Raw genomic sequence first — 16,566 nt, 5'->3', positions numbered from 1 at the left:
AATTGAAAGCACTATGGCTATAAAGCTGTCTTCCAAACACATACACAGTTTTCCTGAAAAGACAGATATGCAAAGCATTACACGCTTATGAAGGAATGTGCAGATTTAAAATAAGTTTTAAAAGTCCATTGTTTGGGAAAAGACAGCCACATCTGGGCCATATTCTTTTTACTAGAAGTATTACTATGCCACAGCAAGCTAAAAATGTTAATGGTTTTCTACCAACACCTTGAAACAGCAAAGTATTGTAAAATAGTACAGAGTATTATAAAGACTCTTAAGGGTCCCTGTGGCCTGCTTGTGGTTTCAGTGTCCAGATTTTCTGGTATAAAAGCATTTTCCCAACACTCAGGCTCACATGAGCCTTTCATGTCTTGCATCATCTCCTGGAATAGCAATATTTTCTCAGGAGGCCTGGATGTCATGATTTCACCCACTAGTGTCAGATTATAAAATCCAAAGAATGTTAGTGCTGCTTCAGAAACATGCAAGTTAGCAACCCCAAAACCTGCTGTTGCTTCTCCAGCATTTATTTCTATGTTGTGTATATTTCATGTGTGAGAAACAAAAAACAATCTCCAGACAAACTCATTCATCTGCGAAATTAACTCATCCTTACCCATTCCCTTAAAGTTACGCCCCCTTCAATTTCTGAAGTAGCATTATGCTCTTCTTTACAAAACCATTCCATTACCACCTAGTGTTCCTAAAATACATTAAAAAGCAGATTCAAGTTAACATGATTTGACTAACTGCTTAAATGAACAGCTTTATAAGGAATTTGAGGATTGGTTAATGAAGCATTTATATGGATACTTGCAAGAGCCTCTGTTCCTCCTGAGGGCCCCAGGAATTCTCATTCTCACTTTACACATGAGTAAAATAAATAATCAACAAGTTAAACCTATCTTCGAGAGTCATTCATCAGGTTAGTGGCAGAAATGAGAGGAGAATGTTGAAGCTTAAACTTCATACAGAGTGAGTAATAAACGCTCTAGTAATATTTGTCCTGCTGCCAGCATTTTACACAAGGTCATAGAATCATAGAACCTTAAGTTCCATTAGTCCAAACATATCCAAACCACATTAAAATTTATTTTAAGGTCAAACGAACAACTACAAAAGATCTTTAGTTAGAGAAACTCAGGATAACTGTTTGATTGAATTCTTTTTTCCTTAAGAATTGTTTTCCCTGTTGAGAAATTCTTTGGCTACTGGGGGAAAAAAAATCCCACCTTTGATAGAGACTCTTTTAGGGTGACTGTAAATATGCTGGTAAAGTCAACATATACTAATATTTATTTGATTATCACAGATGCTTTTTGCAGAGCCATTCAGTCATTCATTAAATATATATTGACTGGCCACTGTCACTGGTGAAAGGGGTGAGTGAGACAGGCAAAGTCCCGGCTCTCAGCAAGCTTCTGTTACAGTGAAAAGACAGAAGATAAGCAAGCAAAAAAAGAAAATGGTATAATCTCCACTGAAAGCAAACACAACAAAGAAAATAAAACTGGATAATGTGATGGTAACTGGAGCATGGGGCAGCAAGGTATGGTGACAATATTAGATGGAGTGATCAGGGAAGACTTCTCTGAGGAGTTGGCTTTTGAGCAAATACCCAAATGATGAATGGAAAAAATGAGAATTTCAGCCTGAGAGAATAGTAAGGTCCTGAGGTGGAAATGAGCTTTGTATGTTCTGGAAATTATAAGCAGATCAACGTGGCTAGTGAGAATGGAGGAGAATGATGAAGAAAGAGGTTAGGCGAGGGGCAAATCATGTAGGCCATGGCTTTAATAACCATCCCAACTGTGTTTATTTGGTTTTATGGTGTCAGCCCCCATAATTTGTTCTGAGTTGACTTTCTTTGTTTTCCTGTAACCAAAATTAACCATTTGTAATTGGAATTATTGCTATTCTTGTCTTGCAAATTTGACATTTATTAAGCCCATGAAGAATAAAGTTCTAATAAATATTCATCTAATCAATGCACAGATATTTATTGTACAATGTTCAAAGCTATCCACAAAAAGATCCTTAAAAGAAGAAGAAAGACTTAAATTGGACATTGAGGAAACCAACTCTCTATATCAGCTCGCAGATGAAAAGGATAGAAAAATGATTTCTAATTATACCTACCAAATTCGCAAGCCTAGGGACTTTTATATCCAATTTTGAAATCAAATAGTAGACATTTCTGCCACCAACTGAAACCTCAGTGGGCAGTAAGTTACCTGTAACAACATAAACGTCCCTTCCTCAGCCCTTTCTATTCATGCCTCTTAACTTGGTGCATCCTTGCATGTTATTTTCCACTTTCCCCTCATTATTAGTCTCTGCGTTAGTCCTATTAAATGAAATACCCTGGAAGAAAATATGTGAGGACAAGAGTACCTACTCACGTATACTCTCAGGTAAAGGGGAGTATGAATGAACCACAGCAGCAAGGAACTCTTCCAATAACTTCAAGAACATGAACCGTATCATACCTGGACAGACTGGTCTTTCCAACAGGAAATTAGCTTCAAAAGTGAAACGTCAGCTTCAGGTAGATGGGATTCACTCCTACCTAGAAATATATAGAACACATTTATATCTTCAGAGTATTACACATGGATGCAGCCCAATGATCTTCAACCCTGGCTGCACATTAGAATCACCTAGGGAGCCTTTTTTCCCCCCACAAACACCGATGCCCAGGTTCAATCTTCCAGTGATTCTGGTTTAATAGGTCCCTGGGTGAGGGTGGAGCAGGCATTAATACATTTTAAAAGTATCTCAGATGATTTTCATATATAGCCAGAGTCAAGAAACATTAATTAACTTATATATATATATTTCTAACAATTATACTAATACACATTCACATCAAATCAAATTCATCTTTATACCTTAAACCCATTTCAGTACCTTTTTGCCAACAAAATACAATGACCAACATTCCCCCCAAAACAGATCACTGAATTTTACAATGCCTTCCTCATACAAATAATCCCTGAAATTCTACCTTGCCATGAAGCAGTATCTATCACACAGAAAATCCTATAAAAGACTTCCTTTGATTCGTCCTTACCGAGCTATACTACTCTGATCAATAGGTATAGCACTTATGTTTTAATTTGACTCATTTTGTTATGTATTGTTTCTTTTTAAGTTTGCCCTTTTAAATGTCCTTTCTATCTATTTGCCCTAATGTTCAGTGTGAAATTTTAAGAGTGAGCTATGGCTTGGTTTATTTAAATTGATCCATAGAGTGTCCGACAGTTCCCTACACAAAAAAGCACTTAATAAGTGCCCTTTCATTAATTGAAAATGAACATATTATCATCCAAATGAAAAACTCAATGAATTAAGGCTTTCTGATGGCTAAAGTATATTATCTAGGTGCCAGATCCAGGAACGAGATAAGGAAGAGTGATGCAGGCTTGCACTGGAGGGAAAATTGCTATAATTGTCTATTTAAATTAATGTTTGAAATCCTGGATCAACTATTTAAATTAGTCCAAGATGCTTTTCATTGAATTACCATTTTATATATTAATAGATATGTGTGTGTGTGTGTATATATATCTCACATTAGTGGTGAAGGGAAATGTAATAGGAGGTATTGATATAATGTAAACTGATAATATGAAAGAAATATATAAGAAACTTCTGCTCATTAATATCATCATTTTCTCCTGATGGAACCTATGATGTGAATTTGAAATGCCCAAGAACAGTACATAAAAGATGTGATATGATACAACACTATGAGTTTGAAGTCGTATTTTCCATTTCTTCATGAGCACAGCAGGTAACAGAGCATTTTCTTTTGATCGCTTTCCTTTCTCCCTCTCTCACTTTGTTGACCTTGTGATTCCACCATCAAAGCTAAGTATCGGTCTCAACCGTAACTGCTTACTGGCATCATGGGGTACTTCACAGCACACTTTAATGTGATGTTAAAATTTTAATATGAGATGGAAATGAGAGCCAACTTTTCTTGGCAATAACAGTGAGTTAAAGAATTAATTATAACTTCAGGGGGAAAGATAAAAAGAAAACATCCCAGGCTTCCTCAGGCTTGGGCTTTATAGAATTAATAGCATGAAGTGAATCCCTCCTTTCCCTCCACCTCCCATCTGGCGACTATAAAGCATAAAACTATGTTTCCTTAGTACCTAACTGAATTTTAAATGCTATAAATGCCACCTCTCAACATCAGGGAGATTGTTCAGTAATAACACTAGTTGCTCAGGCTGCTTTGGTTGGGAAGTCATAGGAAAAGTTGGGGCCTCCTTGGCTCTGGTTAGCAAATCCCTAAGTCTCTGCAGAAACTACTTATACTGCACCTTAAATACTAGTCTCTTTCCCAGTGTTATAAAAAAATGAAAATTAGAGCAAATAACCCTAAAAAGGGCTACTATCTAAGGAGAAGGCTGGCAGTCCAGACTGGATCATATAGAGGAATCATGACTTGTAATCATAAATATGGGAAGTGGCCTGACATAGTGGAAAGAACAGGGGTAGGGAATTAGACGGAGTTGGACTGGAATCCTAGCCCTTCAGCTTGTCGGCTGGTTGACTATGAGTGAATCATCTAACTTCTCTGAGTCCCAATTTTCTCAAGGGTAAAACAGAGATAGATCCTCCTACTGTGCACTGCTGTTTATATATTATTTGAGGTAATATGTAATGTAAAGTCATTGGCATAATTCTTTGGACATACTAGGGGCTTAATAATTGGAAGCTATTAATAAACTCTCACTTTAAAATATCCCAAATGAATATTCTTTTCAGTAGCCCTGAGAGGGCCACTGTGCAGTGTTGTTCAGGTCATACCAATGTATTGATCACGTACTGCACAACTTTGGAAGCAAAATGCACATCAATTCTGGAATCTTATTCCCATTTTACAAATGCAGTAAATTCGGCTTTTAAAGGAGTAAAGATACACCCAAAGTAGTAAGTGGCAGAACTTGATCTTGAACCTTAGTGGTTTATCTCCAAAACCATTGTTCTATTTTCTATTCATCCATTAATCCAAAAGTACTTGCTTAATTCCTTGCAGGCATTGTTCTAGGAACTGGGGACACAGCAGTGAATAAAACTGTCATAAAAAACAATAACCTAGGGAGGGTGGGAGGGAGAGAGATGCAAGAGGGATGAGATATGGGAACATATGTATATGTATAACTGATTCACTTTGTTATAAAGCAGAAACTAACACACCATTGTAAAGCAATTATACTCCAATAAAGATGAAAAAAAAAAACAACAAAAAAACCCCAATAACCTCCCTGGAGCTTACATTTGAGTAGCAGGAAGTAGATGGCAAGTGGAAAAATGCTATACAGCATGTCAGATAGGGTATGCGGGGGAGAAGGGAGGGCACCTTCACTGATAAGATGGTATTGGAGGAGGAATTGAAGGATGAAGGATGGAGGTGGGGAGCAGCAGGTTGACTTCTGTGGAATCTGGAGAAAGGGCATTCTAGACAGAGGGAACAATCAGTGCAAAGACCCTAAACCCTGCCTGTCATGTGTGGGTAAGAGTTTAAAAGCCCAGCTAAGCTGGAAGGAGTGAAGCAGGGGATGAGTACAAAGAGATGAGGTCAGATGGGGGTGTGTGTCTGTTGACGTAAGTAGAGCAGCCAGGTTATACAGGGCCTTGTGAGCTATCCTAAGGACTGTAGCTTTTATTCAGAGTGAAACATAAGCCACTGAAAAGTTTTAAGCAGTAGCATGAGGTTCTGACTTAGTTTCAAATAGACGACTCTGGATGTTTGGTTGGGAATAGAGTGTAGGAACCAAGAACAGGAGCAGAGGGTAGTTAGGAGGCTTCTGTATCCAGGCAAGAGGGGATGAAGGCTCACACCAGGGGGCTGGCCATGTAGGTGGAGAGAAGCAGTCAGAATCTGGGATATATTCTGGAGGTAGAACCAACATGATTACTAAAACATTGGATGTGGGGTACAAGAAAAAAGGGGAAAGTCAATATGACATTAAAGTTCTTGGCCTAAATAACTGTAAAGATGGGACTGCCATTTAATGAGATGTCAAAAATTTGGAGAAGCAGGTTTTAGAGATGAATTAGCCATTTGGCATTAAAAGAAAATCTAAACACCAAGACTGTTACTCAGAAGAATTCAAGGACCATTATGTAATCTTCTGAAATAACTGTAAAACTCTCTAATATAATAATTACTTATTTGGTAATAAAGATATTGATATAGTAAATTCCCCATAAATCACATATGACCTTAATTTAATATTCAAATGTTTCCTTTGCTGAAAAGTTTCATACTTTTAGGTATTTCAAAGATCATTTGATGAAATCTATCATATTACATGTCTTATAAGATATTTACTTTACTTCATTAACTTTAATATTTACTTTATTTACTTTAATAACAAAATTTCATGTATATTTCAAATATAGACAGAATACAAAACTATAACCATGTAAAATACAGACTGAATCAAACAATAAACATGCACACTTCTTATTCTAAACTGTAGGGTGCTATCTAGTTATAGCACTTTTATTTCATAGAAGAAAAAAAATTATTAGACTATATCTGTAACTCCTTTACCATTTCGCAAATAACCGTAGAAGCTTGAAATATTTAAAATATCATTCCCAGGACTTTTCATCTTCTTATGCACAGACTCCATTGTGAAAGAACTGTTGAAATAAGATTCAAAGGATATTATTAAAGATGTATAAAAAAACATTTTGAGAAATAAATTGACGATATGACTGCATGATCACTTTAACAAATTTGGGAATTGAACACATTATTTTTAGCAATATCTTTGACATTATTCTCTTCGGTGAATCTTTTTTCCCCACTTTAACTTACCTAAAACCCTAATCCCAAGTGAATTGTGAATCTTAGTTTACCAGAATTATCTTGTGATCCACTTTTACTGGAGGGGCCTTGTGACTTTAGGTCATGTGATTTGTGGCTAATGTAATAAATTTTTGAATCCTAATATGTTCATAGCTGCCAAAAAATTATCCCCAGGTACCATCAGGACTTGATGAAGACAGGCTTTACCCTAGTCCAGTGATTCAATGAGAGGACATTCAGATACTATCCAGGGATATTCTCATAGGCAGATAGCTCTTTCCTTAAAATTCAGTTTTGTCACACACTCAGTTGTTAAGCATAAAAAGATTTCTCCACCTTTACAACCACAGTGAAATGTTAGCAAAATGGCCAAATTTATTGGAAGGATTTGGAGTGACAAATCCAATACACATTGTTTTGATTTCCCTAAATATAACATGCAGTCTCCAATAGCAGATCAAATCTGAAATGGCTAATTTAGGGAAGCAGTCTCTAATCCTGACCCCGCCATTCAATAATTTGTTTTAATGCAGAATTTTGTAAAGATTAACTAAAGTGTGGCAATGATTTTAAGGCCATTTAATGGAAAGCATGCTGAAAGCCCTTAGTCTCCCCTAAAGGGCACCAGATATATCCTTCACATCCTGTATTCAGTATCTGGAACAAACTTAGAATGAAAACCTCTGGCGACAATAACTGAGTCCCTCATCTGCTCTGTGGGATCGTGATTAGGCTAACAAATATAAGTTGTTTTTAAGAATTTGAAAAAATCTTGATGATCACCTATTCTATTCATCTCATTTTGTAAATGAGGAAAGCAAGGCCCAGAGGGGCTAAGTGACTAGTCCAGAGCCACATGACTAGTTTAACAACAAAACCAGGGTTCATTCTCAGGTTTTCAGGCTTGGCTGACTACAATTTTTTTTATCATACTTTAGGTGTTATTTAATTTTCTTAGTAATAGAAAGAAAAGTGCCTAACTGAAATTAAAATACATATATATTATATATATATAAATTATAAATATGAAGTTATATATTATATAAGTATATATATATATATATAGTAATGAACAGAAGAAAAGAAAATAGAGGAAAATTAAGTATATGAATAATGAAATTCACAGTCTCTGTTTTCTCATTATTAGGGCCACCAAACAGAAAATGGAAAACCCTATAGCATAGAAGCATAATAATGATAGGGAGTTTAACACTGAATCTACATAATCCGTATGGATTTGCTACCAGACTGTAGGTTCACTGAAGGCAGGAACTCTATTATCTAGTACCTGACACAGATATTTGTTGAACTGAGCTCTTACCAAAGAATAGAAATGTCAAGGACTATTTACCACCATGTACTGAGCAGTTCAAACGGCACATCTTCTATAAAGGCTTTCTGATGGTTTCATCTCACACTAATTATTCTCTTTACTCTGACCACCTATAATACTTACCTATACTACAAATATTTCTCCTTGTTCCTTCAGTGTTTTCTACTTATTTCATGGGCATTATCTTCATCATTTCAATTAGTTCCTACCCAAATGAGAAATTTATTTATATTTCTTCTATGAGTTAGCGCTAAAGACATGTTCAGTAAGCACTTGATGAATTGAATCCAATCTTCTAACATCAGACCATGAAAAAGTATATTGAATTTTAGCAGTGGGAGAAGGTAAACACAGAGTCAAGATTAGCAATCAGGCTCTGGAGTTATACTGATGCCCAGCCTTGAATCAGCTTGTAAGGCTCTGAATTAATATTGGGGTTGATACTTTCTCTCCATAAGCCTCAATATCCTCATCTATACAATAAGCAAAATAATCGTACCTAAACCCCAGCTTTGCTGTGCACATGAAGTGAAATCATGTATGTAAAGGGCTTACATATTGACTAGTAGATATTAAACACTCAAAAGACAATGCCTATTATTACTAAACTGTACTTTCTATAAGTGAATTAATGATAACCTCTTCTATTTTAATATGCCGAAGTCTGAATTAAACAGTGGGATTTGAGGTACGAAATTTTCAAATTTTTCCTTTCCTAATGATATATGAAGTATATCATCATAGGCATTTATTTAAATGTTTTTTGTTCATACTTAATTCACAACAAGTATAATGGATTTCAAGGTGTGTGTGAATCTATCTACCTATCTATCTATCTATTGAATCATTCAGCATCCAGTACTGTGAATTTCCTGGCACATATTATGAGAGCAATGGATATTTGTTGGATGAATAAATTTTAAAACATATAGATGTATTGCCCAAAGTCGTCTCCAATCTCAAAGAATTAAAAGGAAGATTTTCTTAAAATTGTTTTAAGCTAAAGGAGATGTTGCATATTTACTCTTCATCTAAAGGAAGGAAGGAAGGAAGGAAGGAGAGGAGGGAGGGAGGGGGGAGGAGGGAGGCTAGAGAGCTAAATATAACAAATAATGAGAATTTTTTAATGTCGTAAATAAGAATAGTCAAAATCTCTGAGCATGTCTTACCTGTCAATTCCACATGCCAGTTCTAAAGGCATGTTGACTAACTTATTAACTAAAAATAGTTTGCTCAATAAGTAAAAGATAGTGTTTGGCTCTTGCAAAGAATCAGAATTATCTTCCGGTCTTCTTGGCATCCCAGCCTGATTTGGAAGAGTGGAAGTGTATTTATTTGACAAGTCCAAAACTTTTCTGGAAAACAAATTTACTTTTGAAGAGTCTTTTTTCATTTCAGCATTGCATGAATCCCAACCTGGCAGCATCAATGAGAAGTGATCTTCATTTGAAGCAAGTCCTAAAGAAACGGGACCCTGAAGCTTTAAAATATTGAGATGCTTAATGCAAAGATTGTCTAATTCTTTATCCACTCCCCATGGCAAAAGGCAAGATAGGAGCAATTTAGCTGTGTCTATTGTGAGGTTGGCATTGACTTTTCTAGATTGCTTAGGGTGCATCTTTTTGGAGCTCTTTATTTTCTTCTGCCTTTTAATGCCATCATTTTCTTCTGATAACTTCATGGTATTTTCTCCTTGGGCTGGGCTTTCACTAACAGGCTTGGCTTGTGCCTCCACTGAGAGAGGACCACAGGCAGTCTTATTTCTTTTCAGTGTCAGTGTTTTCTTCTCTACTGTGCTTTTGGCTCTTCTCAGGATCTCACTGCCATAGAATGAATTGGAAGGGTCAACGTCACAGATTGGAGTTGGCAGCAAAAGTTCAACAAGGTTTTCCAGATCAAATAGAAGGATATGAAAACCAATGTTACTCCATTTTGTCTTCACAGGCAAGACATTAAAAGGTCCTGAGAAACACTTGGCATCAGCGACCTGAGGGAGATTTTAAAAATTTATGTGTCAAAGTTCTTATTTTTAAGTGATTTTATTAAAAGTTCCATGATATTAAAATGGCATAAAAAGAAATTAAGTAGCAGCACAACCCAAGGCATTTTAATTTTTTGCCTTAGCTATAAAAATTCCCCTCTAAATTCAACATTCTATATTCTAATTTTTTTGAAAAACTTTTCCTTTCTAAAACTTTCATTTTTTCCTCTAAAAAATATGAATTAGGCCTATAGAGTAAGATGGCATCAGATTAACTTTCTTCCAGATACACTTTCATATCTTCTTATCAGTATAGCCATGAAAACGTACAATAGGGGAAAAGTGGGTATGAAAATTGAGAAGAACAGTTAGAGCACCTGCAGTAATTTAAGAAGTCTTTTAACAAAAATGGTCTCTCGAAATTTGTTTAAAATTTTTAATAATTGGAAGTAACCTAAATGTGAACCAGTATCAAATTGCCTTTTTTTTTTATTTTAAAGGCTCGCCTTGTGGACTTGCATTTGTTCTTTCTCTAAGATGATTTTGCCCTAGATACTGGCATGGTGGGCTCCCACAATTCAGTTATGTTCCTGTTCATTTAGGATGCATTACTTGAGTACCATATACTCTCATGCCAACCTATTACTCTCTGTCTTCTTCCTTGCTTTTTTTTCTTCATAGTACTAATTTTTACCTTATATTATATTAAATATTTATTTGTTTACTGTGTATCTTCCCCAGTATCATTCAAACTCCACCCCTGGTGTTTTGTGCATCCCTTTGTTCCCAATGCCTATAAAATAATGCTACTATACAGTATTATTATTACTATACAGTATTATAAATATTTGTTGAATGAACAATTAGTATATATATACAATGGAATATCATCCAAATATATTTAAATGATGGTGTACGACTATATTTTGGGGGGAAAATGTGTTCTATTAGGCAGGAAAAAATCCTTTTTGTAAAACTATGGGACTTCTCTGGTGGCACAGTGGTTAAGAATCCGCCTGCTGGGCTTCCCTGGTGGCGCAGTGGTTGAGAGTCCGCCTGCCGATGCAGGGGACGCAGGTTCGTGCCCCGGTCCAGGAAGATCCCACATGCCGCGGAGCGGCTGGGCCCGTGAGCCATGGCCGCTGAGCCTGCGCGTCCGGAGCCTGTGCTCCGCAACAGGAGAGGCCACAACAATGAGAGGCCCGCGCGTACCACAAAAAAAAAAAAAATAGAACCTGCTCTGAGTCAATACCCCTGCCTACTGTCAGAGGTTAAATACTATCTTGAATTCCATGTTTATGATTTCTTTGCTTTCATTTAGTGTCCTAATCTTAAATATCTATTCCTAATTAATCTATTTGATTCTGCATGTTCTCAATTTTCATAAAAATATAATTATGCTGCTTATAATTTTCCATGATTTGCTTTATTTATGCTGAATTTTGCGACTGTGAGATTCATATTTGTTGATGATTACAGCTGTAGTTCTTTCATTTTTACCACTATAAAGTATTATACTTTATGATAACTACAGTTTATTCATTTAAATGGATATTTAAATTATCTTCAAGATTTAGTATTACAAAAAGAAAAAAAGGCACAGTGAATATTCTTCCGGTGAAGACTTTCTTCTGGTGCACATCTGCAAAACTTTCTAGAGTGACATTGATAATTCATAGGATATGCACAACTTCAACTCTGTTATATTTTCCCAAATAATTGTATCAATTTATAAGTCTCAGTAGCACTGTATAAAGAGTTTCCATGCTCCACATCCTTATTAATACAGGATCTCATTTTTGTCAATATGGGGATATAAGATAGTATCCCTTGTAGTTTTAATTTTCTTTTTTTTAATTATTACCTTAATTATCATTGCAATATTTCATTATCTTTTCACATTTGTTCTATAAAGTGTCTGCCTATGGCTTCTATGAACTTTCGTTTGTCTTTTCCTTATTGATTTTTAGGGTTATACATTCATTCTAGAGGTAATCTTTTGTTGGTTATGTGGTCCAAATACTTCTCTCTATTTGTGGCCTGTCGTTTCTCTATTTTTAATAGTGTTTTACGATGAACACTGAATTCCTATTTTAATGCTATCAAATTTATGAAATATTTACTTTAAAAATTATAGGTATCCAGAGGATATAAAATTATTTACCTATTTTTTTCCCAAAATTTAAAGTTCCACACAACTTTTGAATTCTTTCATACTTTTCTCTTTCATATTTGTGTTTGGTTCCCAATTGGGAATAATTTTCATGTTTTTTAAAATTTGACATTCAATTATTCCAACGTTATTTGTGAATTTGTCCTTTTCTCACTGATCTCTTTCCCTGGGACATTAATCAATTTATCTATGACTGCACAATACTCCATTGTATAACAGCTTCATGAAAAGACTTTAAGAGGTGATTGGGTAGTTTCTCCTATCCTGTTCTTTTACTCCTTTATATAAATTTGAGGATGTTTATCAAATTCCAGATTATATCTCCCACTTACTTAGATAGTGCTTAATTTCTTTTGATAGCTTTATAATATAATTTATATTATTTGCCTATAATTTTTAAACTTTCTGTAACACCTATAACTATGGGTCCTTTTTCATTTCTGACATTATTTTTGTTGCTTTTGTTTCTTTCTTGCCAGAAGTTTCTCAGTTTTTATTTTCTTTTCAAAGAATCAACTTTGACTTTGTTCATCCTCTCAAAGGAATCATGTTTTTCTTAGGAGATAGTTTCGCTGAGTATACTATTTTAACTTATTCTCTCACAGCAATTTTAAGGCATTATTCTGCAGTCTTCTGGTTTCCTTTGATGTGGTTGACCTGTCACATAGAGAGCTGATAGTCTGTCACTCCATCTGGCCTTTCTCTCTGCTGCTTTTTAGATCTTGTCTTTAATATTTTGCATACAATCACAGAATCACTGTGATTCTTCTAGGTATGTATGTTTTCCCCCAATCTTTCTTACATTGTATCTGAGCGTTCCTATCCTTCGTTAATTTTGTGAAGTTCTCAGACTTGTCTTTTTGAATATCTTCTCTCTCTATCCTATTATCCCCTTATGGAACTCTGATTAGCTATTTGTCACTCTATCCCCTTTCATGTTTTTCATCTCTTTGTCTCTCTGTGTCACATGCTGGGCAATCACTTCAGAATTTCTTCTAATTTGCCAGTTTTCTTCCCCCCGGTCTCTATCGTGTCATTTAACTTATCCATGGATTTTCAAATTTCAACTTTTACATTTTTCATTTCTAGAAGTTTTATTTGACAAATTGGTCATTTTTTAGTCAGTTATTTCTTACTTACACTTTTCAAGCCTTCTTTTATTTCTTTAAGCATACTTATTTTGCATTCTGTATCTATAGTTCCAATTTTTGAAATCCTTGTGAATATGACTCTTTTTTATTTTGCTGATGCTCTCCTGTTTCCTTATATGTTTTGTAAGTGTGTGTGTGTATGTGTGAAACATTATCGGTGAGAATCCTTTGAGACATGGGTTAAAGATGCATTCTTCAAGAGAGTATTTGTATTTTTGACTGCCAGGTACTCAGGGGTACCACCAGCAGGTCCCTATTTAAATAAGAACTTTACCTTAAGAGTTTTTCATTTCTTGCAAGTCATGTGAATCCTATCCCTCAATCTGTGTAAAGTTAGGTTATGGTTATCAATTTTCGGGCAAACCTACTTTCCCCCATCCATCTTGGGCTAAAACCAACAGAAAAATCTTTATTATCTCCATTTGTGGAATATATCCCTCACCTTGGTTCACTTTTTCACTGCATATACAGCTCTTAGAGAATAACGGATTTGCGCAATTTTCTCCAACCTAACTTCCCATCAATACACTGGGCCTGGACATTCCCTCTAATTCCCTCTAATTACCTGTGTCACAGTTAAAACCAAAGCTGAGAGAACCCAGAGACTAGCAAATGGTCTTTCAGCTTTCTCTCTCCTGTCTGGATTTGTGTTCTCATTTTGTTTTTCACCTCTAAGAGTTGCCTTAAATTTCATTTAAACTAACATGTATTATTTTTAAGGATGAATTTTAAAATACTTTATTCACTCTTTTAGAGAATTAATCAATGCTGTTGTTCAGACTATTAGTCTACAAAGAGACAGAAATTGGGTTTGTAAAGAACACTAAAAATTAAAATACTCAGTTTTGATAATGGAGCAAGAAAATGGGCACTCTCACACACTGCGTGATGGGTGTAAGATGGTATCTCTTTCATGGAAGGCAATTAGCAAAATGTATCAATAACCTTAAACTATTATATACCCTTGGATGCAGAAATTCTTCTAAAAATAATTTATCCTGGGGTAAAATTACAAAGATGCACAAAATTATATGAAAAAGAATGCTCATTGTTAAATTTTCTATATCAATAAGCCGAAAGTAAATGTTCCATAATAGAGATTTGGCTAAAACATTATGGTATATGCACACATTAAAATATTAAGTAGATATTAAAAAGAGTCCTTTATAAAATACATAATGTCACAGCAAGAACTTCACATATATTGTCGATAGAAAATATCTAGATTTGAAAAGTACAGTTTGATTTTTTACAAAACTGCAGATTTCTTATGACTCCTTCTGATTATATCTATTTTTAAAACACCTACAAAAATCTATATTTTACCATACTAAACAAAAGCTGTTTTAAAAAAGTAATACAAATTGACAGAGAAAATAGTAATAATAGATATGGCTATCTAAATATTTTTAACAGGTACCTCTAAAAAAAAAAAGTGCATTAATCAGGTTAAACTTAAAAGTGTAAGAAAAACAATTACAGCATAAATGATCAAAGGCTAATATTTTAGATATTTAAAGAACTCACAAAAATTATTTAGCCATATACTCAAGAGAAAAAATGAGAAAAGGAGATTAAAAAAAATCACAGAGGGGAATAGTTTTTAAACCATTTGTCCCAGTAAAAAGGAAACAAGTATAAAATTTTATATACTATACCAGTTTTGATCCCTTAAATTAGATAGAATTTTCACAGATTTGTAACAAACAAAAAGTAGAGTATCCCAAACTGTTGAGTGATCATTTCAAGGTGAACTCTGATAAGATCTAGATGTCCTTAACATTTTTCAAAATTATTGTGATAATATGTATCAAGAGTCTTAAAAATATTGAGTATCATCTTCCCTAATTGAGATGCTACTTCATGTTCTTGAAGGTTACCATTCCCAGTCCATCCTTTGGGTTTATGCCTGGTTTTCTTTCATTCAGCTGTCATTCAAGAGGTCCTTGCTGAGTATGTATTAAGTAGAACATGGTGTGAGAAGCTATCCATCCAATACAGAACAAGACCCAGCATCTGTATGGATGCAGCTCACATTCTTTACACTCAGAGGGGAGAGACAGATGTGCCAAGCACTAACCACATAGCTTAGATGAGGGCAGTATAAGCAAAAATATAGGAAACTAGCAAGATCTGAAGAAGGCATCTCAGCCTGAAAGATACAAGTAGGAGTCTAAGCAGAAGTGACACCAAACTGAGATCTGAAGGATAAAGGAGAAATGAACTGAAGAAAAGTGAGAGGCCAAGTATTCCAGGCAAAGGGAAGAGAATGGGAAGCCCCCTAGAGTGATGGCTGGAAGAGGAGTGAGAAGGTACGTAGGGATCATGCACTGTGACAATCTTAGTTTGTCTACAGAGTAGAGTACGGGAATGTATTACAGAATGAGACAGACAGGACAGGAGCCAGATTACACTGAAGCCCTGCAAACTGTTGAGTTTCAAATTTACTCAAAGAGCAGTTATGACCCTTGAAGGGTATTAAGCAAGGAAGTCACCTATTCACAAACTATAGCCATAGTTTCTTTTGAATTAGGGGTTAATGAAGCAGGCTGAAGACAGGGTTTCGCCCCCCTGTGCACTTCCACTTCCCTAAGCAATAATATTCTCTGGACACAACAGCTAGACCTCCTCAATTACTGGGCCACTCAAAAATCACAGCAATGATTCTAGCAGTATACACATTCCCTGGTCTGGTCTCATCTTCTTATTTTGAGATCCACACCACCACAATAGGCCCATTGTACTGCCATAAACAAAAACCCTAAATTTCTGTCCCTAAATGTGATCACCTTAAGCCTCAGGAGCAACTGGATGTTTTACAATATTTTCAAATCACAAATGTTATTCCAAATTTATTTAACATACAACAAAGTTGGCTTCCATTTGGAAATAAGTCCATTGGACAATATGTATAAACCATTGTTATATTTGAATGTACTAAAATGATTAAATGTTATAATGCTAGCCAGTGATCATTGTTTGAGCATTTTAAAATCTTTTAAGAAATAGTATATTTTTAAAGTCACATCACCAAAGGATTTGAAAAACAATATTTACCATTGTTTTAGACATAAGTGACATAGAAAG

The 16,566-nt window shown here is 35.1% G+C and overlaps 1 protein-coding gene across 6 annotated transcripts in view; it reads right to left on the bottom strand.

Annotated features, from left to right (window-relative positions):
• WDR72 (WD repeat domain 72) overlaps positions 1-16,566 on the bottom strand; it is a 203,667-nt gene that overhangs the window by 79,285 nt on the left and 107,816 nt on the right. For all 6 annotated transcript variants that reach the window (XR_003004428.1, XM_024754341.1, XM_024754342.1 and 3 more), the window contains 3 exons: positions 9,344-10,161; positions 6,581-6,672; positions 2,493-2,572 (listed from right to left, as the gene is read on the bottom strand). Coding sequence is in view for 5 of the 6 variants with exons in the window: in XM_024754341.1 (XP_024610109.1) it covers positions 2,493-2,572; positions 6,581-6,672; positions 9,344-10,161 (990 nt within the window). In the remaining variant the exon portion in view is untranslated. The remainder of the gene's footprint in view (positions 1-2,492; positions 2,573-6,580; positions 6,673-9,343; positions 10,162-16,566) is intronic.

The sequence above is a fragment of the Neophocaena asiaeorientalis genome, unplaced genomic scaffold (genome assembly GCF_003031525.2).
Source record: "Neophocaena asiaeorientalis asiaeorientalis breed wild unplaced genomic scaffold, Neophocaena_asiaeorientalis_V1.1 scaffold391, whole genome shotgun sequence".
In the NCBI taxonomy this organism is placed as follows: Eukaryota; Metazoa; Chordata; class Mammalia; order Artiodactyla; family Phocoenidae; genus Neophocaena; species Neophocaena asiaeorientalis.
The sequence above is the reverse complement of the archived record's forward strand: the minus strand, read 5'-3'. Positions and strand labels throughout refer to the sequence as shown.